General features: G+C 47.4%; 1 protein-coding gene across 9 annotated transcripts in view; it reads left to right on the top strand.

The window, feature by feature from the left end:
* LOC105811562 (protocadherin gamma-C4) overlaps nucleotides 1-27,082 on the top strand; it is a 185,587-nt gene that overhangs the window by 142,645 nt on the left and 15,860 nt on the right. For 6 of the 9 annotated variants that reach the window (XM_012645812.1, XM_012645811.1, XM_012645810.1 and 3 more), the window contains exon 2: nucleotides 25,347-25,405. In XM_012645812.1, the coding sequence (XP_012501266.1) occupies nucleotides 25,347-25,405 (59 nt within the window). Of the gene's footprint in view, nucleotides 1-7,739; nucleotides 10,332-15,758; nucleotides 18,201-19,848; nucleotides 22,309-25,346; nucleotides 25,406-27,082 lie in introns of those variants that run through there. The other 3 variants (XM_012645807.1, XM_012645806.1, XM_012645805.1) reach the window with 3 other exon arrangements.

Here is a 27,082-nt window from a genome sequence, read left to right as displayed (position 1 = left end):
GTTGCTCTAGGGTTTACAATATGCCTCTTTAACTTATCACCATTTACCTTCAAATAATATTATACCATTTCACATATAATATAAGTGCCTAATAACAATATACTTCCATTTCCCCTTTCTGGTCTTTCCCATGGTATTGTTGTCATACATTCTACTTCTGCATATATTATAAGCCCCACAGTATGTTATTTTTTTTGCTTTAAGTAATTGATTATATTTTAAAGAAATTAAAAGTGAAAAGTCTTTAAAATTTAACCTACGTTTTTACCATTTCTACTACTAATTTCTTTGTGTAGATCCAAGTTTCCATCTGGTATCATTTCCCTTCAGACTAAAGAACTTCCTTTAATATTTCTCAAAGTGCAGGTCTGCTGGTTGCAAATTTTCTTGGCTTCTGTTTGTCTGAAAAAAATCTTTATTTCACCTTCATTTTTAAAATTTGTTTAATTGACTAGTAAAAAATGTATATATTTATGGTGTACAAAATTATGGTTTGATATATACATATTGTGGAATGGCTAAATCAAGCTATTTAACATGCATTGCCTCACAATATTTATTTTTTGTGATGAGAACACAAATTATCTCACCTTCATTTGTGAAAGATAATTTTGCTGGATAGACTTTTAGGCTGATCTTTTTTTTTTCTTTCAGTACTTTAAAGATGTCCTCTCTCTTCTGCCTTGTATTGTTTCTGATGAAATGTCTACAGTCTTTTTTTTTTTTTTAAAGAGAAACAGGGTCTCTGTTGCCTAGGCTGGAGTGTTGTGGTGCAATCATAACTCACTGTAACCTCAGACTCCTGGCCTCAGGTAATCCTCCTGCCTCTACCTCCCAAAATGCTGGAATTACAGGTGTGAGCTACCACCCTCGGCCAACAGTCTTTCTTATCTTTGCACTTATCTCCTGCACTTAATTTTTTTTTCTTTGGGATCCTTCTAAATTTTTCTTTTTATCAATGATTTTCAGCAATTTGGTTATAATGGATCTTGGTATGTTTTTCTCTATGTTTATCCTATTTTGGGTTCATTGAGCATCTTGCTTCTGTGAATTTATAATTTTCTTCAAATTTAGAAAGTTTGGGGCCATATTTATTAAAATATTTCTAACACAGACACACTCTTTCCCCCAATTATGGGATTCCAATTTCACTAATGTTAGATTGTTTGATATTTTCCCACAGTTCCTTGAGTTCATATTTTTTCAATATTTTTTTCTGTGTTTCAGTTTGAATAGTTTCTATTGCTATGTCTTCAAGTTCAGTGATCTTTTCTTCTTCCATTGAAAGCTCTACTCTTGTCTGCAGTTGATCTGGACACAACAGTTTTGGCACCCATCGTGTGGAAAGTTTGCTCAGCTTTAATTTTCCAGTCAGAATTGTGTAAGCTGAACCACTTGAGATGTCTGTGGTGTTGGCTATTGTTTTGGCTATTATTTAATCATCAGTCCTCTTCAAATAGGACATGAACAAGATTAACTTTTTCCTTGCAAATTGATGTGAATGGTCGGTTGCTGCAGGCTTCATCTTCAACGTTGTCCTGTCCTTTCTTTTTTTTTTTGAGACAGAGTCTTACTCTGTTGCCTGGGCTAGAGTGCTGTGGCATCAGCCTAGCTCACAGCAACCTCAAACTCCTGGGCTTAAGTGATCCTCCTGCCTCAGCCTCCCGGGTTGCTGGGACTACAGACACGCGCCATCATGCCCGGCTAATTTTTTTTTCTATTTTTAGTTGTTTGGGTAATTTCTTTCTATTTGTAGTAGAGACGGGGTCTCGCTCTTGCTCAGGCTGGTCTCGAACTCCTGAGCTCAGGCAATCCTCCCGCCTCAGCCTCCCAGAGTGCTAGGATTACAGGCATGAGCCACCGCGCCTCGCCTGTCCTGTCCTTTCTTAAAACAAGTTATCCATTTGTAAAACTGCTGATTTCTTGGGGCATTGTTACCATAAACTTTTCACAAAGCATCAATGATTTCATCATTCTTCTACCCATGCTTCACCGTAATTTTGATATTTGTTCTTGCTTCAATTATAGCAGAATTCATGTTGCTCTGGTAGGGACTCCTTTCAAACTGATGTTTTATCCTTCTTAGTGCCTCAGACTAGACGCCCCTGTTCAGACATGTTGTAACGAGTTAGTGCAAGTTTATTTTGCTGCAAAAAACTTTGAAACCCATGCACAGTTTTGCATAATATGCATTTCCACGAACTTTCTGAAGTCCCCTCATATTAGGGATATTAGCCTTTTGTCCAAGATATAGGTTGCAAATATTTTCTCTCACCATTTCATTTGCTTTTTAACTGTGCTTATGACCTTTTTTTGCAATGCAACCATTTTCTCTTTATTTTTATGTAATCAAATAAGTGAATCTTTTCTTGTATTGCGTTCAGGTTTTGAGTTATAGTCGGATTTTCCCCACACCTAGGTTATAGAAACATTTATTACTGCTTTCTTCTAGTACTTATTTGGTTTTCGGTTTCTACGTTTAGATCCCTGCTATAACTGAAGCAAGATCCCTTAGATCTTGTGTGTGCTGAGGTATGGATCTAATTTTATCTTTTTTTCCCAAATGGCTATCCAGTTGTTCCAATATCATTTATTAAGAACTTCATCTTTGTCCCAATGATTTGAGTTAGCATCTTTATCATGTACTAAACTTCTATAATGTCAGAAGGTTTTGATGATCAGAAAGCCACACTTCTTTCTTCCCCAAAGTTATCAGTATAAACTAAAGTGAGTTATTTTATTTAGAAACAATAAACAGCTTAGCCAGACAAGGTTACTCATTTGGTGAGAACTAATAGTAAGTTATATAGCAATGTAATAGCAACATGCTATTCAATGTAATAGCATGTTGCTATTGCATGCAAAATTGAAACAAATTCTATCTCTCTGTGTAGAATTTAGGTCTCCTGGAAGATTTTCATGTGGACAAATTTAGTAATTTTTTTTGCAGATAGCTTCCCGACATATTTAAGTTTTATGATGTAATCAATAATAATCGGGTACTAATGTGATCAAGGCTAGAAGAGAGTTGCACTGAAATGAGAGAAGGGGTAAACATCTCTTTTTACCCCCATTTCCTTTATTTACCCTATTTACATGCTATTTTTTAAGCTTTTGACCACTGAAATCACTGTTTGTAATTCCAAAATATTTTGATGAGATAATTTCTTCGTGTTCTAAGAGTAGATAGAATGCAGGCCTCACCGAACTTATTCTTAATATCCACAGATCATCTTTTCAAACCAAATTATACAAAATATTCAGGTAAACTTCAGATAAATATTAAGGCTAAGCCATCTGATTTCTTCACCAAATCCTTGAATCTCCCACATGTCTAAATCAGGATACATGTTTGTTTGATTTATTGGTTATCTGCTTTTATTCCATTTCTCTTCAAATGGTCCCTTAATTTAACTTTAGAATGCTGTTCAAATAGACAAATTAGATTGAATTGAAAGATTACTGGGATTTTAAAAGGATTTTATATATGTATTTTCTCATATATAGTAATTTAATAGCATCTTGAATAGGATTTTCTGATATTACTGACGCTCTGGGAATAATATTATGTAATTAGACAACTACCTACTGTTAAAAAATATAGGTATTATTTATTCAGAGTTTCCTTTGTGCCAGGCAGGGCCAGCTTAATGGGCATGTGACCTGTGCAGTCACACGGGCTCCATGCTTAAATGGGGCCCCATTCTTAGAAGGGCACTACCCTTAGGTTAATGCCCTGCTATTACTATCTTGAAATTCTTAATAATTTTTAATAAGCCCCCTATTTTTATTTTTCACTGACCCCACAAATCATGTAGCCAGTTCTAGTGCCAAATGTTATTTTTAGCAAGTAAGGTATATAATCTAATGTATATTTTTGAAAGATCTCTCAGGTTTCTGCATTTGAAATAGATTTTAGAGAAAGCAAAAGAGGAAGAAAGAATACCAGGGAGGAAGCTATGAAAGTTTTTAAGGTGGGAGTTTTGACTCAGGTGGTGGCAGTAGACAGGGTAAGTAATTGATAATTTCAAAATGTAGTTTGGAGGTAGTAAGCTTTGGTATGGATTGGTAATTAATTGGATGTGGGAATGTCGAAGAAGATGTTAAAAATGACTTCTGAATTTCTGACTGGAATAGAAATGCCACATACTAGATGAAGAAGGATGGAGAAAGAACAGATTTGAGGGTGTAGTCATGAGCTGGGTTTGACATTATGGTAAGTGAAAGAAGCCAGATATGAAAGACTACATATTTTAGAATTCCTTTTTTATAAAATTTCTAGAAATTCCAATTTAATAGAATAAATAGGCCAGAGGCAGAATCTACATAATATAAAAGAGAAAAATTTCTAGAAAAGGCAAATCTACATAGACAGAAAGTAGATGAGTGGTTACCTGGGGCTGAGGGTAGGAGCAAGGGCTGACTGCAGACAGGCATGCAGGAAACTTTGGCAGTGATAGAAATATTCTAAAACTGGATTGTGGGGTTGGTTGCATGGCTGTATAAATCTGCTAAAGATACTTGAATTGTATAAGTATACTATATCATATGTATAAAGCTGTTAAAAGATTTAAAAAATGATCAACATGCTTCTGGTCATATCAATGAGTACTATTATTATTCCTATTTTACAAATAAAGAAAATAAAAGAGAACTTAAAAATAAAAGTTTCATGGTTACATAGCTGCTAAGTAATATCCAGTATTGGAACTTGGGTCTTTTTGACACTACAGCCTCACTCTTGACCATATAATATGTTTACTTTCTATTTTAAATTTATATTGTATTTGCTATCTCTCATTGGTCAGAGGCTCTCTTGAAATTATAAAACAGAGAAGAAAGAAGATAGAGACTGGAAAAATGTGTTGATTCTCTATGCTGGTGCTTCCATTGCTCCTGGATATAGGTGAAACAGCAAGTTATGGCATCTTTCTTTATTGTCCACTGTGAGTTTTATTCCCACACCTTACTTAGCCAGTTGGCAAGCTATATTATCTCTGCAGATCATTAGGGTTAGGAAACAGTTTCATTAGGCCCAGTGGTAGCTTGAAAGAGTAAATGTATCTTCCAAAAATGCTTGCTCCCAGGGAGAATACATCCACACAAATGAATATATTAACATATAGTCTTTAGAGTATGTTATGATTACTATGCTATTAGTATAAAGATTGCTATATTAATAAACATTAAGCGACTGCTGTGCTAGACACCAGGGATACAAGTGGTCATCAAAATGACAGGCCTCTGCCCTCCTAGAGCTTCTTTTTTTTCTTCTTTTTTTAAGGAGAGGCAGACATTATGCTTAAATAAAAAATAATTATAAAATTTCAAATTGTGCTGCGTTCAATGGAAAAAATATAAGTTACTCTGAGAGAGCATAACAAAGGATCCTGGTTTTAACTGGGGCCTAATGGAAAACTTCTAGTAAGAAATGACATTTGAACTGAGACCTAAAATTTTTGTAGAAATTAGTAAAGCTAGGGGAGGGAGGAGAAAAAAGCATTCGTGGGAGAGGACCTGCCTGCATGGAGGCCCCGAGGCACAAAAGGGCTTGGCTGGTGACACACTCCAAGTGGAGCAATGAAGTATAGTGAGAGGGAGGAGGCCTGAGAAATTGGGTACTATGCAGAGGATTTGGTGTTTTCTTTCAAGAGCAGTGCGATGCTGCAGAGGAGTAGCTGGAGAATTGTATGATCTAATTACAATTTTAGGAAGATCACTCTAGCTACTGTGGAGAATGGATCCACAAGAGTGCTCCTGGTTTATGAAGAAGTTTTATGAAAACTATGGGCTTTATTATTAATGAGAAAACTACTTAAATTTTTTAAAGTTGGTTTTCAAAAAACAGATTGTGAATTAAGTGATGCCGAATGAGGAAAAAGATTGATAAATCATTATATTTCTAACTGTCTAGATCAGTGCTTGTCAAACTTTAATGTGTTTTCAAGTCACCCTGGTGTTTTGTTAAAATGCAAATTCTGGTTCAGTAGGTCTCAGGTAGGGCATTTCTGCATTTTCAGTAAACACCCAGGTGATGCCTAGGCCACTGGTCCTCACACTTTGAGTAGCAAATGGCTGGGCTATATTCTATATTCCAAATTCTAAATACATTCTCTCTTCCAATGCCTATCAGCTTTCATGGTGGTCTGGCCAATTGTCAAACTTAAGTATTTAAAACTGGGGATTTTAAGAGGTTAATTAAAGTGTTGAAGACATGGACAGGTCATATATGGCTTTTCATCTCTTCAGGAAATATCCTATGTTTGCTTATTTCTTATCTACTTAGCTAATGTATCTGCCTACCTCTCTGCCTATGTTCAAGGTTCTGTTACACTTCAGAAAGAACTGTATGCAATCGAAGTGATACCCAAGACAAGTATACAGAAATAGTATGAGGCTCTAAAACTTTAGTATCTAATGGGATGGTTGGCATCATTAATTGCACTTTACCTGCCTTATTCATTTAATAGGATAGGATTCCAGGAACCCTAGAGGTTAATTTCTTGCTCAAGGACACACAACTCAACTCTGGCTTACATCGTGGCAGATGCTCTCATTCATTATCCTAATCATTGCTATTTTGTTAGGTGAATACAATTCTAAATGCAGAAATCTCAAAGCTCTTCATTCTGTTGCTAAAGACTTTATACTTCTCTGAGGACTTGTGGAGCTTTGCTGCCATTGTCTCAATCATTTTACAAAGGTCCTAGGTGGTAAATAGGCCAGGTTTTTTCTTTTTCTTTTTAAAATTTTCTCCTCCTCCTCCATTGTTCTTTATTAGCAATGCAATTTCTCCTTGGGGTATATGAACCCAAGATATTGGGAAAAGGATCGATCAAGTAAAGGGAAATGTTTGAGAGATTATGCTCCACAATTGAGATTATGCTCCTTGTGAAAGACAGGGTAGGAAGTTTCATGTTGCTCCCTGGTTCTTAAGAAAGGAGAGCTAGCCAGCTGATGGCCTGCGCCTGTAATCCCAGCTACTGGAGGCTAAGGTGGGAGGGTGCTTGAGTGCAGGAGTTGGAGGCTGCAGTGAGCTAAACTTGCCACTGCACTCCAGCCTGGGTGACAGAGACCCAACCCCTCCCACCCTGTCTCTAAAAAAAAAAAAAAAAAAGAGCTAAGCAATGACATCCAGTTTTAAAAGAAATAAAATCTGAATTGTATTTTTAAATTTTATAAAACAGAGTTAAATCAAACATACAGCTCCTGCTGATTTGTTCTACTGAGGAAGTGACAGGGAATTCTACGGTTTCATTTGGTAAGAGATAAAACTGAGATTATTAACATCTCTACAGAAAGGCTAAACGCCTCCTTACAAGTAGGGGCCAGCTAATTGTGCGTCTTCCAACAAATCAGATTTGTTGGCGTTTTTCCAGACAACGTTGTGTCGTTTTCGGTTTGGTTTGATCCCCCTTCCTGTGATCAAAGAAAGCGATTAAGTGTTTAATAGCCTCGATTTGGCTTGGAGACTTGCAGAACTGCCAGCTTCATCGCCCCGCAGTTGGCTTTCCAGGCTAAGGTAGGTTTCCTACGTACACATACTAGCAAAGCGCTTTGGCTGGAAACTCTGGAAGGAAGCCAAAGGAAAGTGAAGTTCCTGGCGCTAGCGCGTGTCCTGCTCAGAGGGCCCGGCGCTAGCGCATTCTTCGTGCAGTTATTGGCTGGGACTCTGTGTGCCGCTGTCGGCCAATGAAGACGCTGGAGATCTGGCCCCGGCCCGTCCCCTTTCGGCGCCCCGGGATGAGGCAGAGGCTGAACAGCCGGCGAGCAAATCAGCGGCATCCAGAAAGCCATGTCGGACTCGGCGCCCAGCGCCCGAGCGCTAACCCGCTGAAAGTTTCTCAGCGGAATCTCCAGGACAATCTGGGCCCCGCAGAGAGGAACTGCTTTTGAGTGAGATGGTCCCAGAGGCCTGGAGGAGCGGACTGGTAAGCACCGGGAGAGTGGTGGGAGTTTTGCTTCTGCTTGGTGCCTTGAACAAGGCTTCCACCGTCATTCACTATGAGATCCTGGAGGAAAGAGAGAAGGGTTTCGCTGTGGGCAACGTGGTTGCGAACCTCGGGTTGGATCTCGGCAGCCTGTCGGCCCGCAGGCTCCGGGTGGTGTCTGGAGCTAGCCGAAGGTTCTTTGAGGTGAACAGGGAGACCGGAGAGATGTTCGTGAACGACCGTCTGGATCGAGAGGAGCTGTGTGGGACCCTGCCCTCCTGCACTGTAACTCTGGAGTTGGTAGTGGAGAACCCGCTGGAGCTGTTCAGTGTGGAAGTGGTGATCCAGGACATCAACGACAACAATCCTGCTTTCCCTGCCCGGGAAATGAAATTGGAGATTAGCGAGGCCGTGGCGCCAGGGACGCGCTTTCCGCTCGAGAGCGCGCACGATCCCGATGTGGGAAGCAACTCTTTACAAACCTATGAGCTGAGCCGAAACGAACACTTTGCGCTTCGGGTGCAGACGCGAGAGGACAGCACCAAGTACGCGGAGCTGGTGCTGGAGCGCGCCCTGGACCGGGAACGAGAGCCCAGTCTCCAGTTAATGCTGACGGCTTTGGACGGAGGGACCCCGGCTCGCTCCGCCAACCTTCCTATTCGCATCGCAGTGCTGGATGCGAATGACAATGCGCCTGCCTTCAACCAGTCCTTGTACCGGGCGCGTGTGCTGGAGGATGCAGCCCCCGGCACTCGCGTGGTGCAAGTCCGTGCAACGGATCTGGATGAAGGCCCCAACGGTGAAATAATTTACTCCTTCGGCAGCCACAACCGCGCGGGCGTGCGGGAACTATTCGCCTTAGATCTTGTAACTGGGGTGCTGACAGTCAAGGGGCGACTGGACTTCGAAGACACGAAACTCCATGAGATTTACATCCAGGCCAAAGACAAGGGCGCCAATCCCGAAGGAGCACATTGCAAAGTGTTAGTAGAAGTTGTGGACGTGAATGACAATGCCCCGGAGATCACAGTCACCTCTGTGTACAGCCCGGTCCCTGAGGATGCCCCTCTGGGGACTGTCATTGCTTTGCTCAGTGTGACCGATCTGGACGCTGGCGAGAACGGGCTGGTGACTTGCGAGGTTCCACCGGGTCTCCCCTTCAGCCTTACTTCTTCCCTCAAGAATTACTTCACTTTGAAAACCAGTGCAGTCCTGGATCGGGAGACCGTGCCAGAATACAACCTCAGCATTGCGGCCCGAGACGCGGGAGCCCCTTCCCTCTCAGCTCTTACCACAGTGCGGGTCCAGGTGTCCGACATCAATGACAACCCTCCACAATCTTCCCAATCTTCCTACGACATTTACGTTGAGGAAAATAACCTCCCTGGGGTTCCAATACTAAACCTAAGTGTCTGGGACCCCGACGCCCCGCAGAATGCTCGACTTTCCTTCTTTCTCTTGGAGCAGGGAGCTGAAACGGGGCTAGTGGGTCGCTATTTTACAATAAATCGTGACAGTGGCGTCGTGTCATCCTTAGTGCCCCTGGACTATGAGGATCGGCGGGAGTTCGAATTAACAGCTCATATCAGCGATGGGGGCACACCGGTCCTGGCCACCAACATCAGCGTGAACATATTTGTCACTGACCGCAATGACAATGCCCCCCAGGTGCTATACCCCCGGCCTGGCGGGAGCTCAGTGGAGATGCTGCCTCGAGGTACAGCTGCAGGCCACGTGGTCTCGCGGGTGGTAGGCTGGGACGCTGACGCAGGGCACAATGCCTGGCTCTCCTACAGCCTCTTGGGAGCCCCAAACCAGAGCCTCTTCGCCGTAGGGCTGCACACGGGTCAAGTCAGCACTGCCCGCCCAGTGCAGGACACAGATTCGCCCAGGCAGACTCTGGCAATCTTGATCAAAGACAATGGGGAGCCATCGCTGTCCACCACCGCTACCCTAACAGTGTCGGTAACCGAGGACTCTCCTGAAGCCCGGGCCGAGTTTCCTTCCGGCTCTGCCCCCCGGGAGCAGAATAAAAATCTCACATTTTATCTACTTCTTGCTCTAATCCTGGTCTCTGTGGGGTTCGCAGTCACCGTGTTGGGAGTGATCATATTCAAAGTTTACAAATGGAAGCGGGCTAGGGACCTATACCGAGCCCCGGCGAGCTCCTTGTACCGAACACCAGGGCCCTCCTTGCACGCGGACGCTGTGCGGGGAGGCCTGATACCGCCGCACCTTTACCATCAAGTGTACCTCACCACGGACTCGCGCCGCAGCGACCCGCTGCTGAAGAAACCTGGTGCCGCCAGCCCACTAGCCAGCCGCCAGAACACGCTGCGGAGCTGCGATCCGGTGTTCTATAGGCAGGTGTTGGGTGCAGAGAGCGCCCCTCCCGGACAGGTAAGGGTTAGCAAGTCATCCTGAACCGTATAATGCTTTTGGATTCCTGGGCCAAGTTCAGGATGGTATGGAGATGTTTTTTAATGATAAAGAAGTTTTCCTGATGATGCATTCACACTTTCACCTGGCCTTTCCTAGATCGAAGTTAGCCTTTTCGAGGAAGGTGGCCGGCTAGAGTGTGGTGTGTGGTCCCATTTCAGGGTGGAGTTACTTGACTCATCTGTGGACACCTTTCACATCCTCAGCGCTCACCTGCTACCACAACTAGCCAATCTTGCTAAGAGGCGGTTAAGTCATAACCTAAGATCTCAGCACCCAGAGCATAGTTTGGTATCATTTGCATTGGGAAAAAGCTGCTGGAAACCTTTAACCAGTGGCAGCCGCTAGGAATATAAAAACTAGCTCATTCGTCCACCTTTCAAATGATTGCTACATCTGCATTAAAACTGATGTGGGTTTTTTTTATTATTATTTTCCTTTGCCTACACAGATCCTATATCTCATTCTCAGATAATTTTCTATGAATGAAATAAAATTCTAGGCATCCTTTAAATTTTATTTCAAGCACACTACTGGAAATGATGTGCACACTACTTACAAAAATATTTTTATGGGCCATACACAGTGGTTCACACCTGTAATCCTAGCACTTTGGAAGGCCAGGGTGGGAGGATTGCTTGGGCCTGGGAATTTGAGTTTGCAGCGAGCTGCAATGATGCCACTGCACCATAACCCAGGTAACAGAGTCAGACCCTGCCTGAAAAAACAAAACAAAACAAAAAAACACCTTATGTTGTAATAGTAATGCACGTGCCTTGTAGAAAATTTGGAAAATACAGAAAAGTATAAACAACAACAAAAAAACTAACTGTACTCTCCAAACTCCAAGATAACCACTGTTAATTATAAAAGTAATTATTTATTTATTTATATTTACGTATGTGTTTTTTAAAGACAGGGTCTCCTTGTGTTGTCCATGCTGGAGTGCAGTGGCTATTCACAGGGTGATCCCACTGCCGATCAGCATGGGAGTCTGACCTGCTCCGTTTCCGACCTAGGCCAGTTCACCCTTCCTTAGACAATGTGGTCCCCTGCTCCTGAGAGGTCACCATACTGATGTCAAACATAATGCAGACACCCATTTGATCAATTGGCATAGTACTACAGCTCAGAACTCCTGGGCTCAAGCGACTCCCATCTCAGCCACTGGAATATTTTAGGACTAAAGGCAGGTGCCACCTCGTCTGGCTATTTGGAAAATAAATCTAGACAACACAAAAGAATGCACCAAGTTGAGCATCAATATAGTGACCTCCTAGAAGTGGAATGCCACCAGGTTGCCTACAGAGGGGTGAAATAGCACAGGTCAGAAAGGAAGCAGGTCAAAGCTCATGTGCTTATCAGTAGTGGGATTGTCATGGGTATAGTTATGGCATTCCAGCCTGGGCAGCAGCAAGACCTCATCTGTTTAACAACAACAGAAACCATAAAGTACAAAATGAAAGTTCTTTTTGTGCCTCTAGTGTTATTCCCTATCCTTCTGGCATTATGTTTCTTAAGTACACGTAATGTGAAAGGTAGATAAAGTCATACCCTTAGAAAGGTAAAGCATTCATTCATTTAGCATGGTATGCAGGTGGCTGCAAGGCCTTTGCCTTGGAGATAAACCTACACATACTCTCAGTTGCAGGAGAGCGACTGTTATTTTGTTACTAAGTGCTTTATTGCTATCAGCTCTTGGATTTGGTAGTTATACAACCAAGGCCTCGCCACTTACCAACTATGGGTCCTTGGCCAAATTAATCTTCTTTCTAAATCTCTTTCTCATATACAAAAAGGGAATAATAAGGGTTTTTATAAGATTAATGCATGATATGTATGTGAAGTGCTTAGCACAGTACCTGGCATATCATAACTGTTAAAAAATTATTAGCTATTACTATTATTATTTTTATTACTTCTTTACCCACCCAAAATCTTAAACATACTTTGGATATGAGCAAACGTGAGGACAGCCAAAGATGACAAAGTGGAAGCACATATGAAAAGGCTAAGGAAGGATGAAAGCCAAAGAGAAGCAGCTGCTGCTTTTCTGGTCAGCCTGGAAAACAACTGGCATTTTCCCTAGAACGATGTTCTCAAACTTGGTTGCATGTTAGAATCACTTGGGGACTTTTTAAAAATTCTGAAAACTAGGCCACACCCCAGCACAATATCTGGGGGTGGGACATAGGCATCACTATTTTTCGAAGGTCCCCATGTGATCCTAATGTGCAGGCAAGTTTGAAAACCACTGCCCTAGAACTTGCCAGTCCATCATTTAGCATATTTTTGAAGCAAACTGTTATTCTGTTATTCACAGAACCAGAATCCAGTTTTATTGGGCCAGGCCCAATTTAAAAAAAATACTGTAGGGTCATTTTCCAACCCTAAAGTATTATATAGAATAGCTCTAGAAGATCATTACAGGGAAGACATAAGATAGTATTTTAGTCATCTAAAGAAAAAAATCTTGCTAAACCCCTAGCACCTGGATAACTATTCTTTAACAATCTAGAGCTATGCAATGGGTAGTGGGGTTTTTGGGAGTGTGACAAAATTTTTCTATAATTAGATTATGGTGATAATTGCGTCAGTCTAGTGTATGTAAATATACTAAAAACCATTGAATTGTACACTTTAAATACAAAAATTGTATGGCATGTGAGTTATATCTCAATAAAGTGGTTAAAAATCTAGAGAAGGGAAAATCACTTACGTGGGATAAAAAGGTCAAGTTAAGGACATGTAAGAGTAAGGCTTTATGATGCTCCAATTCTAGTAAAATAGACTGTGTAGTTGTTTTGGTGTGAATTTGCAAATGTTAGTACTGCACATACTAGTTATTTGGCTTTCGACAAGTTCTTAACCTGTCTGAACATGTTTCCCCATCTATAAAATGATGATGATACCTACTTTGCAAAAATATTGTGAGAGTGAAAAGTAATGCATACAAAGTACTTGTACATAGCAAGTGTTCAGTAAATATCTGTTGAACTAATAAATGATAACATCAGTATTTACCGTTTATTAGCATCCCTTTGTATCAGGCACTATAAAAGATGAAAAGACACTGTCCTGCCATTATGGTACACAGAGTACCATAGGAGACAGACACGCAAAAAAAAAAAAGATGATGGAGATAATTAGAATACAAGAAACATTAGGAGCAAAGGGGGAAAAACACCTAAATCAGCCTAGGGAAATCAGGAAGACTTCATAGAGATGGTGATGCTTCAGCTTTGAATTAAAGGTTGAGTAGTAGTAGTTCGTCAAATAGTAAAGAAGAAAGGGAAACAGGGAGGGACCATTGCAAGAAATTTCATGCAGAAGGATAATGGTATTTCATTATTACTGAACCTTAAAGTGTGTGTGTAAAACAGACAGTCTTTGCAGGAGATGAGGTGAAGCAAGTAGGCGGAAGTTAGATCCTGAATTACCTTTAGCTCATGCCAAGTCGTTTTTATTTTATTCCATGTAGATAACAGTCATTGCAGAATTTTGGACTGACATACATATGATATTATCAGGGTTTTTTTGTTTGTTTTAGAGAGATTATTCTGGCAGCCATAAGTGAAATGGATTAGGGACATTGGGACTAGAGGCAAAGAGACCAGTTGGAAGATCACTGGGGTATTTGAGGAGAAGATTGATAAATGCTTGAACCCGCACAGTGGCAATGCAGATGGAGGGAAATGACTACAATAAAATCATCAGGACTTGTTGGTTGACATAATAAAATAGGAAGCAAGGGACATGAATAAGTCAAGGTTGACCCCCTGCATTCTGACTAAGGCAGCTGGGTGGATGATAGCACCATTCACTGAGACAGTGAATTCTGGCATAAACACCTAATAGGTCAGGCTGATTTACCCCTGCACCATTCCCTTGGGAGAAGATTTAGATGGTTTTTGGTGGAAGAACAGAGAAAGCCAGATCCCTCTCTTTGATACCAGAATGTTGGTTCCTGGCTACACCATAGTCAAATGATATTTCTGAGGATCAAGTGCTTAGAAAAAATTGAAGGGATAAGAACCCCAGTTTTTGCTACTGGTTTTAGCAGTGGATGAATTAAGAAACCTCAGGTCCAGATCAGGCTGGGTTTTTCTCTTTCTCGGTGCTCTGGTGTGTTTACCACTCAGATTGCAGCTTACAGGTACTTACAACGTGAAATGTGTTGTGTTTCTGCACTCGTGCAAGATAGTAGCGCTAGGCTGCTGGGAGGTCTGGGTCAGGGTGAGGATGGGGTGAGATCAAGTCTCAGGCTTTAAGAGGCCCCCTGGGACTAATTGAAAAGCTTGCTCTTTTGAAATGGTCTGGGTTGGTAATTAACAACATATCAAGAATACCTTGGTGTCAAATAAAGGGGATTTGTAGGCACAATGCTGTTGGTAGCTGATCCCAATTATTCAAGGAAGCTGTTAAATCTGTGAGCATTAGCATTCTGCCTGGTAACGAGATCTAGTATTTAGCACCACCCAGACACACTGATTCTTTACTGTTTTGGAACATTTTCCTCTCCTGGCTTTCTCCTCCCTGCTTCCATAGTGCCCTTGAAATCAGTGAATGGTAATTTAGTGTATCTAGTGTATCACTAGCAAATGTCTGAATAAGAGAGGTTTAGTTTCCGCTGTGCCTTCTGTTACAAGAAAAACGTGTACTGCATAAATTTAATTGGTTACATTAATATGAGAGCTTTTTCTGCAAAGAGATGGATCCATTTCTGAACAAACTGCAGAGAGGGAGAGTTTTGAGTATATGGCAGTGCTTCTAATTAGCTGTTGCTCTGATACAATCAGACTGAGACGGAAGCTACTCATTTAGAATATTGGTTGATGACAACATTGGCTTGAACAAAGTGACCACTATCAAATGGCTACTCTCTCTCTCTGTGGGCCGCAGGTTGCTAGGGCTCAGGCTGTCGCTGTTTTCCCTGCCGAAAAGGGGCGGGGTCAGTTGGTGTGTTAGGGGAAAAAATACATACATGTTGCCTGCCTCGCCGCAGACGTAATAACCCGTGGAAAGAAATGCTGTTGAGCACGAGAAAGGCGAAAAGATAGGTTGGGGTTTTGGGGAGTGGGGTGGGGGAGAAGGTGGGTTTTTTTCCCCCCAATGTTGCGACGCATTAACCCTGCTGCTATTGGGACGTTCTCTGCTCAGCCTATTGGCTGAGCCCAGGAGCCGCTGTCTGCCAATCGGGTGGTAAAAGGCAGACAAATCTACCCCGCCACCAGCAAAAACGGCGCGTAACCCTTGCGGCGCCGGCCGAACCGCGCCAGAGCTGGCGCCGGGAAAGGGAGATAGGTGTCTCCAGCTGCTGTGGCCGTTTGGGGCGGGTCGGCTTCTTCCGCTTCTCCGGACCAAGTAGAGAATTAGCGGGCGGCAGCAATGCTCTGCAAGGTGAGAGGCTGGGTAGAAATCCGGTGGGGGGCTACCCTTTTGTTCATCTTTTGCCACCTGGATTACGTTTGTGGGCAGATCCGCTACCCGGTCCCAGAGGAGTCACAGGAAGGGACTTTTGTAGGGAATGTCGCCCAAGATTTCCTGCTGGATACAGACAGTCTGTCAGCTCGCAGACTGCAGGTCGCTGGAGAGGTGAACCAAAGACACTTCCGTGTGGATTTGGACAGCGGAGCCCTGCTCATCAAGAATCCAATCGATCGAGAGGCACTGTGTGGGCTCAGTGCCAGCTGCATCGTGCCCCTGGAGTTTGTAACCGAAGGGCCCTTGGAAATGTACCGAGCAGAGGTAGAGATTGTAGATGTGAATGATCACGCCCCCCGATTTCCGCGGCAGCAGCTGGACTTGGAAATTGGGGAGGCAGCTCCTCCAGGACAGCGTTTCCCTTTGGAAAAGGCTCAGGATGCAGATGTGGGGAGCAATTCCATTAGCAGCTATAGACTGAGCTCCAACGAACACTTTGCCCTGGATGTGAAGAAGCGCAGCGACGGCAGCCTGGTCCCAGAGCTGCTCCTGGAGAAGCCTTTGGATCGGGAGAAGCAATCGGACTACCGCCTGGTGCTGACTGCTGTGGATGGAGGGAACCCCCCGAGATCTGGCACCGCGGAGCTCCGGGTATCGGTGCTGGACGTAAACGACAACGCCCCAGCCTTCCAGCAATCCAGCTATAGGATTAGCGTCCTGGAGAACGCTCCAGCCGGAATGGTGCTCATCCAGCTCAATGCCTCTGACCCAGACCTGGGTCCCAGTGGTAACGTCACCTTTTCTTTCAGTGGTCACACCCCTGATCGTGTAAGAAACCTCTTTAGCCTGCATCCCACTACTGGAAAGCTTACCCTTCTGGGGCCCCTAGACTTTGAGAGCGAGAATTACTATGAATTTGATGTGCGGGCTCGTGATGGGGGTTCTCCAGCTATGGAGCAACATTGTAGCCTTCGAGTGGATCTCCTGGATGTAAATGACAATGCACCCTACATCACAGTGACCTCAGAGCTTGGAACCCTCCCCGAGAGTGCAGAACCTGGCACCGTGGTGGCACTCATCAGTGTGCAGGACCCGGACTCGGGGTCAAATGGAGATGTGAGCCTCCGTATTCCTGACCACTTGCCTTTTGCCCTCAAATCCGCCTTCAGGAACCAGTTCTCACTGGTGACTGCTGGACCCTTGGATCGAGAGGCTAAATCTAGCTATGACATCATGGTCACTGCTTCTGATGCTGGGAACCCGCCTCTGAATACCCACAGAACTATTTTCCTCAATATTTCAGATGTGAATGATAACCCACCCTCTTTCTTTCAGAGGTCACATGAGGTGTTTGTTCCTGAAAACAATCGTCCAGGGGACCTGCTCTGCTCCCTTGCAGCCTCTGACCCAGACTCTGGCTTGAATGCACTTATCTCCTACTCTCTCCTAGAACCCAGAAATCGAGATGTGTCTGCTTCCTCCTTCATCTCTCTGAACCCCCAGACAGGAGCTGTTCATGCTACTCGATCCTTTGACTATGAGCAAACACAGACACTGCAGTTTGAGGTGCAGGCCCGGGACCGGGGCAACCCACCCCTTAGCAGCACTGTGACAGTTCGTCTATTCGTGCTGGACCTCAATGACAATGCCCCAGCTGTGCTCCGCCCTCGGGCCCGGCCTGGTTCCTTATGTCCCCAAGCACTGCCCCCATCAGTTGGTGCCGGCCACCTAGTCACAAAAGTGACTGCTGTGGACTTGGATTCAGGTTACAATGCTTGGGTTTCCTACCAGCTCCTGGAAGCCCCAGATCCCAGCCTTTTTGCAGTCTCTCGATATGCTGGGGAGGTTCGGACAGCTGTTCCCATCCCAGCTGATCTCCCGCCACAGAAGCTGGTCATTGTGGTAAAGGATAGTGGTAGCCCACCACTCTCTACCTCTGTTACTCTCTTGGTGTCCTTAGAGGAAGACACTCATCCAATTGTCCCGGATCTTCGAGAATCTTCAGCTCCAAGGGAAGGAGAATCCCGTCTAACTCTTTACTTGGCTGTGTCCCTAGTGGCAATTTGCTTTGTCTCTTTTGGCTCATTCGTGGCACTACTCTCTAAGTGTCTGCGTGGGGCTGCCTGTGGAGTGACCTGCTTTCCTGCCGGCACCTGTGCCTGTCTCACCAGATCTCGAAGGAGGGAGGGGCTTCCTCCTTCCAATGGGATCCTCCGAATCCAGCTAGGGTCAGATGATCCTATCAAGTTTGTTGATGTGGGAGGTCACTCACATGGCTGTACACCCTTGGCTTCTGCACCCACTCGGAGTGATAGCTTCATGATGGTGAAGTCACCCAGTGCACCTATGGCAGGGGAGCCTGTTCGCCCAAGCTGCCCACCCTCTGATCTTCTCTATGGGCTAGAGGTGAGACCTTTGCAGGCTCAGCCAATGCTTGAAGGTCGCTCTGATCCATGCATTTGGCTGGGCCATGTCCCAGAGAGTACTGGCCTCTCTGTAAGAGCCCATAGTGATGTCACCATTTTTGTGAGTGGTAACTGTATAATAGATTCTGTGCTTTAAAACTGTTTTGTGAATTTACTAGGGAGTTGTAACAGATTAGCACTTGGGGGTGGATTGTGCCCATACCTGAGCATGAGAAATGGAATTGTAATTGGTGATGAAGAGCCAGGCTGTTGTGGCAGTGTGCTGACAGAATGTGGGAGCATAGAAGGCCACAGTGCACAAGGGTAGAGTGTGCCGGGCAATCCATCACCTGAACCCAGGTGGCTGCTATCTGTACTCTTCCTGAATGAGAGGGTCTCAGGGGGTGAGGTTCTAGAGTACCTCAGCTCTAAGCTACTATTTCCCAATGGGTTGAGGGGGATTAAAATCTTTGTCTTACAGTGTCTAGTACTCACTAAACCACTGTGAAGGGAACTCTCTATTTGAAACATAGCAGAGAGCAAGGAGAGGAGATAGCCAAGGGAGTAGAGAGGCGCAAATCGAGGTAGTAGCAGAGAGCTTTTGGTCCACGTCTTTAGGACTCCAATCAAGTCTCTACTGGGATTTGAACTGGATGCAGTAAATTGGAAGCAGGGGGAATTGCCTCTTTTGAAAAAAGTAGTAAGTAAAATCACTTAACGTCAGAAAACTGGTTTATAGTCGAGGAATTCATAGAGATAGCCACTCTGGGAGTCTTTGAGTTCTCCTGAATTTGGTGAAACCATAAAGCCTAGAGGCCATCCATGCCTGGCCTCTGGCCACCCTCCTAGGTGACCTAGTTCAGCCCCTCAAATATTCCCCTACCCACAAGCTGTGACACTCCTTCCACACTGTGAGCCTGGGATCTTAGAAAAGCTACGTTCTGTGGCCATCAGGTAACATTGTGATTTTCCTCAAAGTGTTGTTGAAGAGTCAGGGCAAGACTTTACAGGGTCCTAACTAATCTTTTCTCTCACTTTAGCAACATTCAACAGGGTGGGGGAGGGAGGGGAAACTCATGGGCTTTTCCTCACCTAGAAGGACGAAATTTTGTTGCTTCAAGCAAAGTGGTAGAAGCCTTCTGAAGTCATGCAGGAAGTTGCTGGGACGGAACACTGAGGAGTTTTGTACCACTTTGTCTTCCCCGTTGAGCACCATCTGAGCTGTCAAACTTTGCTGCCAAGGGGGGTGAATCAACCTGCAGCATGAAATAAGTGGGGAGGTAGGAGGCTTCTGTGACACAGATTTGCTGTGCGTGTTCCCAAGGTTTCCAGGACTGAGGAGACTTCATAATTGGTCGAGAGCAGACAGACTTTTTGGCCAATCAGACTCAGAGCTGAAGTGGGAGATCTGCTCTTCCTGCCCGCCTCTCCTCCTCCAGCTCCCCAGCTCCACTCAAATTCAATTCCCTCCCCCTCTGCCCACCCCCGCTATTGGTGACTAAGAACTGCTGTAGGCAGGCAAACCTCCGAGCAGGTTTTAAGAGGCTAGAAGGAGACATAAGACTTTTCAGCTGCAGCATTGCAAGCCCTGGGTCTACCTTGGAGACAGGACAGCACAGAGTTACTCTCCAGGAAGGGACTTCTGGGTCATGGGGCCCAAGACACCCCCACAGCTCGCTGGGAAATGGCAAGTGCTGTGCATGTTGTCCTTGTGCTGCTGGGGCTGGGTGTCTGGGCAGCTTCGTTACTCAGTGGTGGAGGAGTCTGAGCCGGGGACGCTGGTGGGGAACGTTGCTCAGGATCTGGGCTTAAAGGTGACAGATCTGTTGAGCCGCCGGCTCAGGCTGGGCTCTGAGGAGCATGGGCGCTATTTTTCCCTCAGCTTGATGAGTGGTGCTCTGGCAGTGAATCAAAAGATTGACCGAGAGAGCCTGTGTGGAGCCAGCACCAGCTGCCTGCTGCCGGTTCAGGTGGTGACTGAACACCCTCTGGAGTTAATCCGGGTAGAGGTAGAGATCTTGGATCTCAACGACAACTCTCCTAGCTTTGCCACCCCTGAGCGAGAGATGCGCATCTCAGAATCAGCGGCAGCTGGGGCACGATTTCCACTGGACAGCGCCCAGGACCCTGATGTGGGCACCAATGCTGTGAGCTTTTACACTCTAAGCCCCAACAACCACTTCTCTCTGAATGTGAAGACCCTAAAAGATGGCAAGCTGTTCCCAGAGCTGGTGCTAGAGCAGCAGTTGGATCGTGAAGCCCAGGCAAGACATCAGCTGGTGCTCACTGCTGTGGATGGGGGTACCCCAGCCCGCTCAGGGACCACCCTAATCTCTGTCATCGTGCTGGACGTCAATGATAATGCTCCAACCTTCCAGTCCTCAGTTCTACGTGTGGGACTCCCAGAGAATACGCCTATGGGTACACTGCTGCTTCGCCTCAATGCCACTGATCCAGATGAGGGCACAAATGGCCAACTAGACTATTCTTTTGGAGACCATACATCTGAGGCCGTGCGGAATCTCTTTGGCCTAGACCCTAGCAGTGGAGCAATCCATGTGTTGGGTCCCATAGACTTTGAGGAGTCAAGTTTCTATGAAATTCATGCAAGAGCCCGTGACCAGGGACAGCCAGCCATGGAAGGCCACTGTGTGATTCAAGTGGATGTGGGGGATGCCAATGACAATGCCCCAGAGGTGCTACTGGCCTCTTTGGTCAACCCTGTCCTGGAGAGCACGCCAGTGGGCACAGTGGTGGGGTTGTTTAATGTGCGGGACCGAGACTCGGGTAGAAATGGTGAAGTGAGCCTTGCTATCTCTCCAGACCTGCCGTTTCAGATTAAGCCTTCTGAGAACCACTACTCGCTGCTAACCAGCCAGCCCTTGGACCGGGAGGTCACATCTCACTATATCATCGAGCTGCTGGCCAGTGATGCTGGCTCACCTCCCCTGCACAAACATCTCACTATCAGGCTCAACATTTCAGACGTTAATGACAATGCACCCCAATTCCTCCAGCAACTCTACACTGCTTACATCCCAGAAAACCGGCCTCCAGGCTCCCTTCTCTGCACAGTGGCTGCCTCAGATGCAGATACTGGGGATAATGCCCGGCTCACCTACTCCATTGTAGGAAGTCAGGTTCAGGGAGCCCCAGCCGCCTCCTTTGTATATGTCAACCCTGAGGATGGAAGGGTCTTCGCCCAGCGTACCTTTGACTATGAATTGCTGCAGATGCTGCAGATTGTGGTGGGGGTTCGAGACTCTGGCTCTCCCCCATTGCATGCCAACACATCTCTGCATGTGTTTGTCCTAGACCAGAATGATAATGCCCCAGCTGTGTTGCACCCACGGCCGGGCCGGGAACACTCGGCCCCCCAGCGTCTCCCTCGCTCTGCTCCTCCTGGCTCCTTGGTCACCAAGGTGACAGCTGTGGATGCTGATGCAGGCCACAATGCATGGCTCTCCTATTCACTGCTGCCTCAGTCCACAGCCCCTGGACTGTTCCTTGTGTCTACCCATACTGGTGAGGTGCGCACAGCCCGGGCTTTACTGGAGGATGATTCTGACACCCAGCAGGTGGTGGTCCTGGTGAGAGACAACGGTGACCCTTCACTCTCATCTACAGCCACAGTACTGCTGGTTCTGGAGGATGAGAACCCTGAGGAAATGCCCAAATCCAGTGACTTCCTCACACACCCTCCTGAGCGTTCAGACCTTACCCTTTACCTCATTGTGGCTCTAGCAACTGTCAGTCTCTTATCTTTAGTCACCTTCACCTTTATGTCAGCTAAGTGCCTTCAGGGGCACGCAGATGGGGACGGGGGTGGGGGCCAGTGCTGCAGACGCCAGGACTCTCGCTCCCCGGACTTCTATAAGCAGTCCAGCCCCAACCTGCAAGTGAGCTCAGACGGCACGCTCAAGTACATGGAGGTGACGCTGCGGCCCACAGACTCCCACAGCCATTGCTACAGGACGTGCTTCTCACCGGCCTCCGACGGCAGTGACTTCACTTTTCTAAGGCCCCTTAGCGTTCAGCAGCCCTCAGCTCTGGCGCTGGAGCCTGACGCCTTCAGGTCCCGCTCTAATACGCTGCGGGATCCGAGCCAGGTGAGGGGCTCGGTGCCGCCCCGGGCGACCTCTGGGGGCGGCATTGGAGAAGCCACCGGCCCTCCTAAGGGACTCTGAACTTGCATCCACTCCTCTCGGCTGGCTCAGTCGCTGGCTGCGCTCGCTCGGGACCGTTGGACTGATGGCGCGGAACCAGAGGAGTGGCCGAGGCGGGATGGGACTCCGAGCACTGGGAGGTGGCAGCACTGGGAGGCGGTAGCGCTTGTGGGCGAGAGGAGGTGGGACCGACCCCCGCCTCCACACTCAGCAAAGGATGGGGTCCCGCCGAGCTTCCAGTGAATATCTGGCAATTTCCGCGGGTGCTGGGGGTCCCGGGTGGAGGCAGTCACAGAGCCACCCCTGCAGCCAGCCTCCTCCGCGCTGGCTCCTGCACGTTCCGCCGGTCTTTAGGTTTCCTCTTTGGGTTCTCCCCACTCCTCAATCTGTAACGTCGCTGTTATCCTCCTCGACCCTGCCTACCCCCACACTGCCCAACTGCATCTGTGTACAGGACTTAGGTGCGCGCTCAGGGCTCACGCGTGTCCTCCCTGCAGGCCACACCCATGGGCTACACCCGGGGCAGGGCTTGCCATGCCTCAGCAACACGAGTGCGCGCACATGCACACACCCCCGTGCACCTGGGCTCACACGTACACCAGCTTTCACTGCCACTCGCTCGCTGCCAGGTTCACACGGACTGTCCTCGGCCCACTCACAACCCTCCTCCGCCGGCCTCAGAGGTACTCGCGGCTGACTGTGCGCGCCCTGGTGAAGGTCCCAGGTCGCTGCTGCCCAGGACCAGGTTAGGACCTCGAAGCCTCCTCCCATCCGCGTCCTGGGCTCGGGGTCGGCGCGGAGAGCGCTGGAGCGACTCTTGGCGCTCTAGGGACGGGTGGGACTCTATGACCCATGGGCCGGCTGTCCCGCCCGGCCCCAGAGCTCTGTGCGGAGGGCCGAGGCCCCTCAGTCCAGAATCCTCGGGCTGGCTGACAGGCCCTGTGGCCCGAGGTGTGGCGGAGCTCGGCCTTGAGCCAGTGAGCGGGTCTCTGTAGGACAACAGGCCTGGGACTCCAGTGGCACCAGCGGCACCTTCCTCCCGGGGAAGTGGGTGCCTGGAGCACCTGGGGCTCTGGGCGCTCAGAGAAAGGCTTTTGGCTCCGTCGTGACCACATTGTGCCCAGTGATCTAGGGTCAGGGCTTTGGAGGTTACCACAGTATTTGAGACTCTGGCAAGTTCTTTCGCCTGTGGCAGATGGAAAACCACAGGCCCTGCCGGATGTCAGGGTGTGGGGAAACTGTAACAGTAAAAAACACAAGTTTTGACAACCCCAGGAACATTTATTCGAAATATATCTATGCCTAGCACTACCCCTACTGAATCAGAATTCATATTTGAAACACTCCCAGGTGATTTGGGTAGCTGACTGAGAGAGCCTTACTGTACACCCGTGAGAACCACATCGTCCCATTTGCTCTTCCCACCACTGTTGTTGGATGGGTACTAACATCTCCATCTTATAACAGTTTTACAGAGGTCAAGTGGCTTGCTGAAGTTCATAGACCAAGTGATAGAGAGTCAGTCTAACCCTGGTCTGTGTAACTCCAGAATTTGTGCTTTTAATCACTTAGCACTTGGAACTTGCAAAGCTTAAGGACAGGAGAGAGGGCTTGCCTCTGCTGGCATGGACAGGAGTGGGGTCTTTCCCTTTTAGGACCCGACATGAGAAAACTCTTCTTGGGCTCCTCCTCCCTGAGCAGTCCTCACTGGACAAACTTGGACCTGTTGTCCTTAGTGGGTTGAGTTTGGTCTGGCTCCCTTTCCTCCAACCATGCTACCTGCCTCTCCATGTGGATTCTCCTGTGTCTAAGAATACAGGGGCTGGGGGCTGGACATCCTGGAGCCCTTCTTCATGGCAGCCCCCAGAATTGTGCTAGTGCCCCTGAGGCACCTGGGATGCTAGATTTCTGGGTTCTGCTCACATCACTGCCCTCTGTGAGCCTTAGGGTGAGTCACTGGCAGTCCTGGGTCTTCCTTCTCCCCAGTGTCATCTGACATGCTCACACTTTTTGCTCCTGGGAGCAAGTGTGAGTATTAACTGCCAGCACACCCCAGAAGCAGTGAGGAGATGGCTCTAGGAGTGCTCCATGAGCAGTGTGTGTGACGTGATGACATACCCCCACGAGGGACTAGAGAGTAAAGTGGCTGGCCAGAGCCTCACACCTTCAGCCAGGTGGGAAATGGCTACAGATCAGCCCCGTGGGAGCCTGGCAACTTAGCTGGCTCTGCTTAGAGGCTGTGGGAGCTTGAGCCCTCCCGCCTCCATCCCAACCGTTTTCTGTCTCAGACAGAGCAGCCTTGTTCTCTCCTCCTTAGTTACAGACCATTGTCTGGCATGGAGTTCTGGGGGTGAGAAGTGTCCTGAGACTTGGATGCCCTGCAAAGGGCCAGTCTGGCATGACTCCTAAATTAATAATGTATTTAGCTGTGGGAAGAGGTCCTTGAGAGCCAAGGGCCTGAGGGAGGTGTCCCTCTGAATGAATCATCACTGCACAACCTGGCATGGAAAGGGTTACCCGGAGCAGCAGCCATCTTGCTGCAGAGGATGCTTTGTTCTGAGGAGTTGAATAAATCCATTCTAGGGATGGTGGAATTCTCATTTAAAAGCCTCTTCTGCCACTTTTGGGGGCCTTCCCTGCACCTCTTTTCCTGGTTCCACAGAAGACACCTTCAGCCCTTGAATTTTGGCTGAGAAGTTCTGTCTCTAGAGGCAGGGAGGAAGGGGTTGCTTCTTTAGCAAAGGAATCTGGGCTTGCTCACTGTGGTCAAATGACATTTATCTCTTTGTTTGTGGTACCTCAGACCTCTGAGACCTGAGGTATGTTTTGTCTCTGGAGATGAGTCTACCCCTCCCCCATCTTACCCATTTTCTTCTCTGTGCCTACTCCCCTCCTTCTCTCCTGGCCCATCTCCAAGGACTCCAGGTGACATTCTGACTTCTCACGGGTACTCAGCCCCTCTCCCTCTGTTTTCTCCACAGCAAGCCCCGCCCAACACGGACTGGCGTTTCTCTCAGGCCCAGAGACCCGGCACCAGCGGGTAGGTGACTGATTCTCCAGCCCACCCTCTTCTCTGCGGCATTTTCTCAGTGATGACGTGGGAGGAGATGGGGGGAGGGCTCAGTATTCGCTGCAAATGGCTTCTTCCCTCAGTTCAAGATTTCAGGGAGGTCTTGATGTATTGGGGGCCGGCACACAGACCCCAGCAGGAAGAGGGGTGTACCTTGGCTATTCTGAAAGCTCTAACCACATGTTCACACCCCCACCCTCCTCCCCACCACCTGCACCTTTTCCTATCTCCTGAGGGCTCTCTGGGACCAAAGAATGGTCTTAAGCTGGTCTCTGGGTGGAGAAAAGGCTTTTTATACCCATCTACTTCCTAGTCCCCTTCCTCCAAGTTGAGCTGGGCTCCATCCTAACGTGGGGTTCAGGCAGAGAAACATGGGACCGGAGGAGGAACAGGAGGAGGCTGTCAGCAGTCAGAGCCTTGCCAGAGCTTGCCAGGAAGAGCCAGGGGTGAGGGGAGGGAGCTCCTGCAGCTGTGGGGAAAGTGGAGGCAGCACGCTGGGGATGGGACTGAGGAGGGAAAGCTGCCCTGGGGATGGTGAGGGACAGGTCTTCCGGGTCCTCCGCCCTCTGCCCCCCACCCGTCCTGCCCTTTCTCCAGTCTGTATCTCTGCCACTCTCTCCCATCTCTGCAGCCTTCCCTCAGTCTCTGTCTCAGTTTGCAGTCTCTGCCTCTCCGTCTCTGTCTCAGCTTCTGTCTTTACCGCTGCATCTCAGTCCCTACCACTGTGTCTACTTGATCCGCGCCTGCCATGGCGTAGGCACTCAATAAATGTGCAACGAATGAATAAATGTGACTCTTCCTTAGACTCGGTCTCTTTCTCCTTTTCTGTCTCTGCCTCCCTGTCCTTGTCCTGGACTTCTTTTCTGTTTCTCCTTCTTTCACCATTTCCTAGTGCCCTTCTGTCCTTCTGTCTCCAGCCTCTGTGTATCTATGTCCATTGTCTGTCTTTTTCTGCCTCTCTCAGTCTTTTTCTCTGTTATTCTTTCTTTATCTCTCTGTCTTTCATTTCTTCTGTCTTTTTCTCTGAGCCTCTGTCTCTGTCTCTCATTCTTTGTACTTGTGGGCCAGCCAGCACACACAGGCAGGAGGGGGGCGGGTGCACTCTCTTCCTCCCCAGCCGCACACACAGAGCCTTTGGAGCCTTTGATCGCTGCCCTCCACCACACACCCTCCCATCCAGACAACCCCAGCTGCTCATTCCAATCTGGTATGAATTCCTGCTGAGACAGGAACCCCCTGCGGGTGGAGGAGGGGGGACTTGCAGCGGAAAGACCTTCCGTTTGTCTGAGGGGAGTGGGCTGGGCTCTGGGCCAGGCCTCCCTGCTAGAAGTCAGGAGCCTGGAGGAGTCCAGGAGCCCAGGGAGAGATGCAAGAGTTTGGGCCACCTTCCCCTGCCTCCTCGATGGTCAGCCACTTGCTGCCCACGTTTGCCAAGATGCTATAGATGCTGAGCTTCTGGCCTTTCTCTCTCCTCCTTCCCCCAACAGCCAAACCGTGCTGCCTAGGAGATCTTGATGTGTGGCAGAGATTCCAGCTCCTGGGCATGCATAGTCCTGTCACTGGCTTTAGGAACTCTAAGCACTTCCTAGAAGGCCCCTAAAAAAGCAGCAAACCAGAAGGCTTGCCCTTTCTGCCCCTCTTTTTTTT

Source organism: Propithecus coquereli, unplaced genomic scaffold, assembly GCF_000956105.1.
Source record: "Propithecus coquereli isolate 6110/MARCELLA unplaced genomic scaffold, Pcoq_1.0 Scaffold236, whole genome shotgun sequence".
NCBI lineage: Eukaryota > Metazoa > Chordata > Mammalia > Primates > Indriidae > Propithecus > Propithecus coquereli.
The sequence above is the reverse complement of the archived record's forward strand: the minus strand, read 5'-3'. Positions and strand labels throughout refer to the sequence as shown.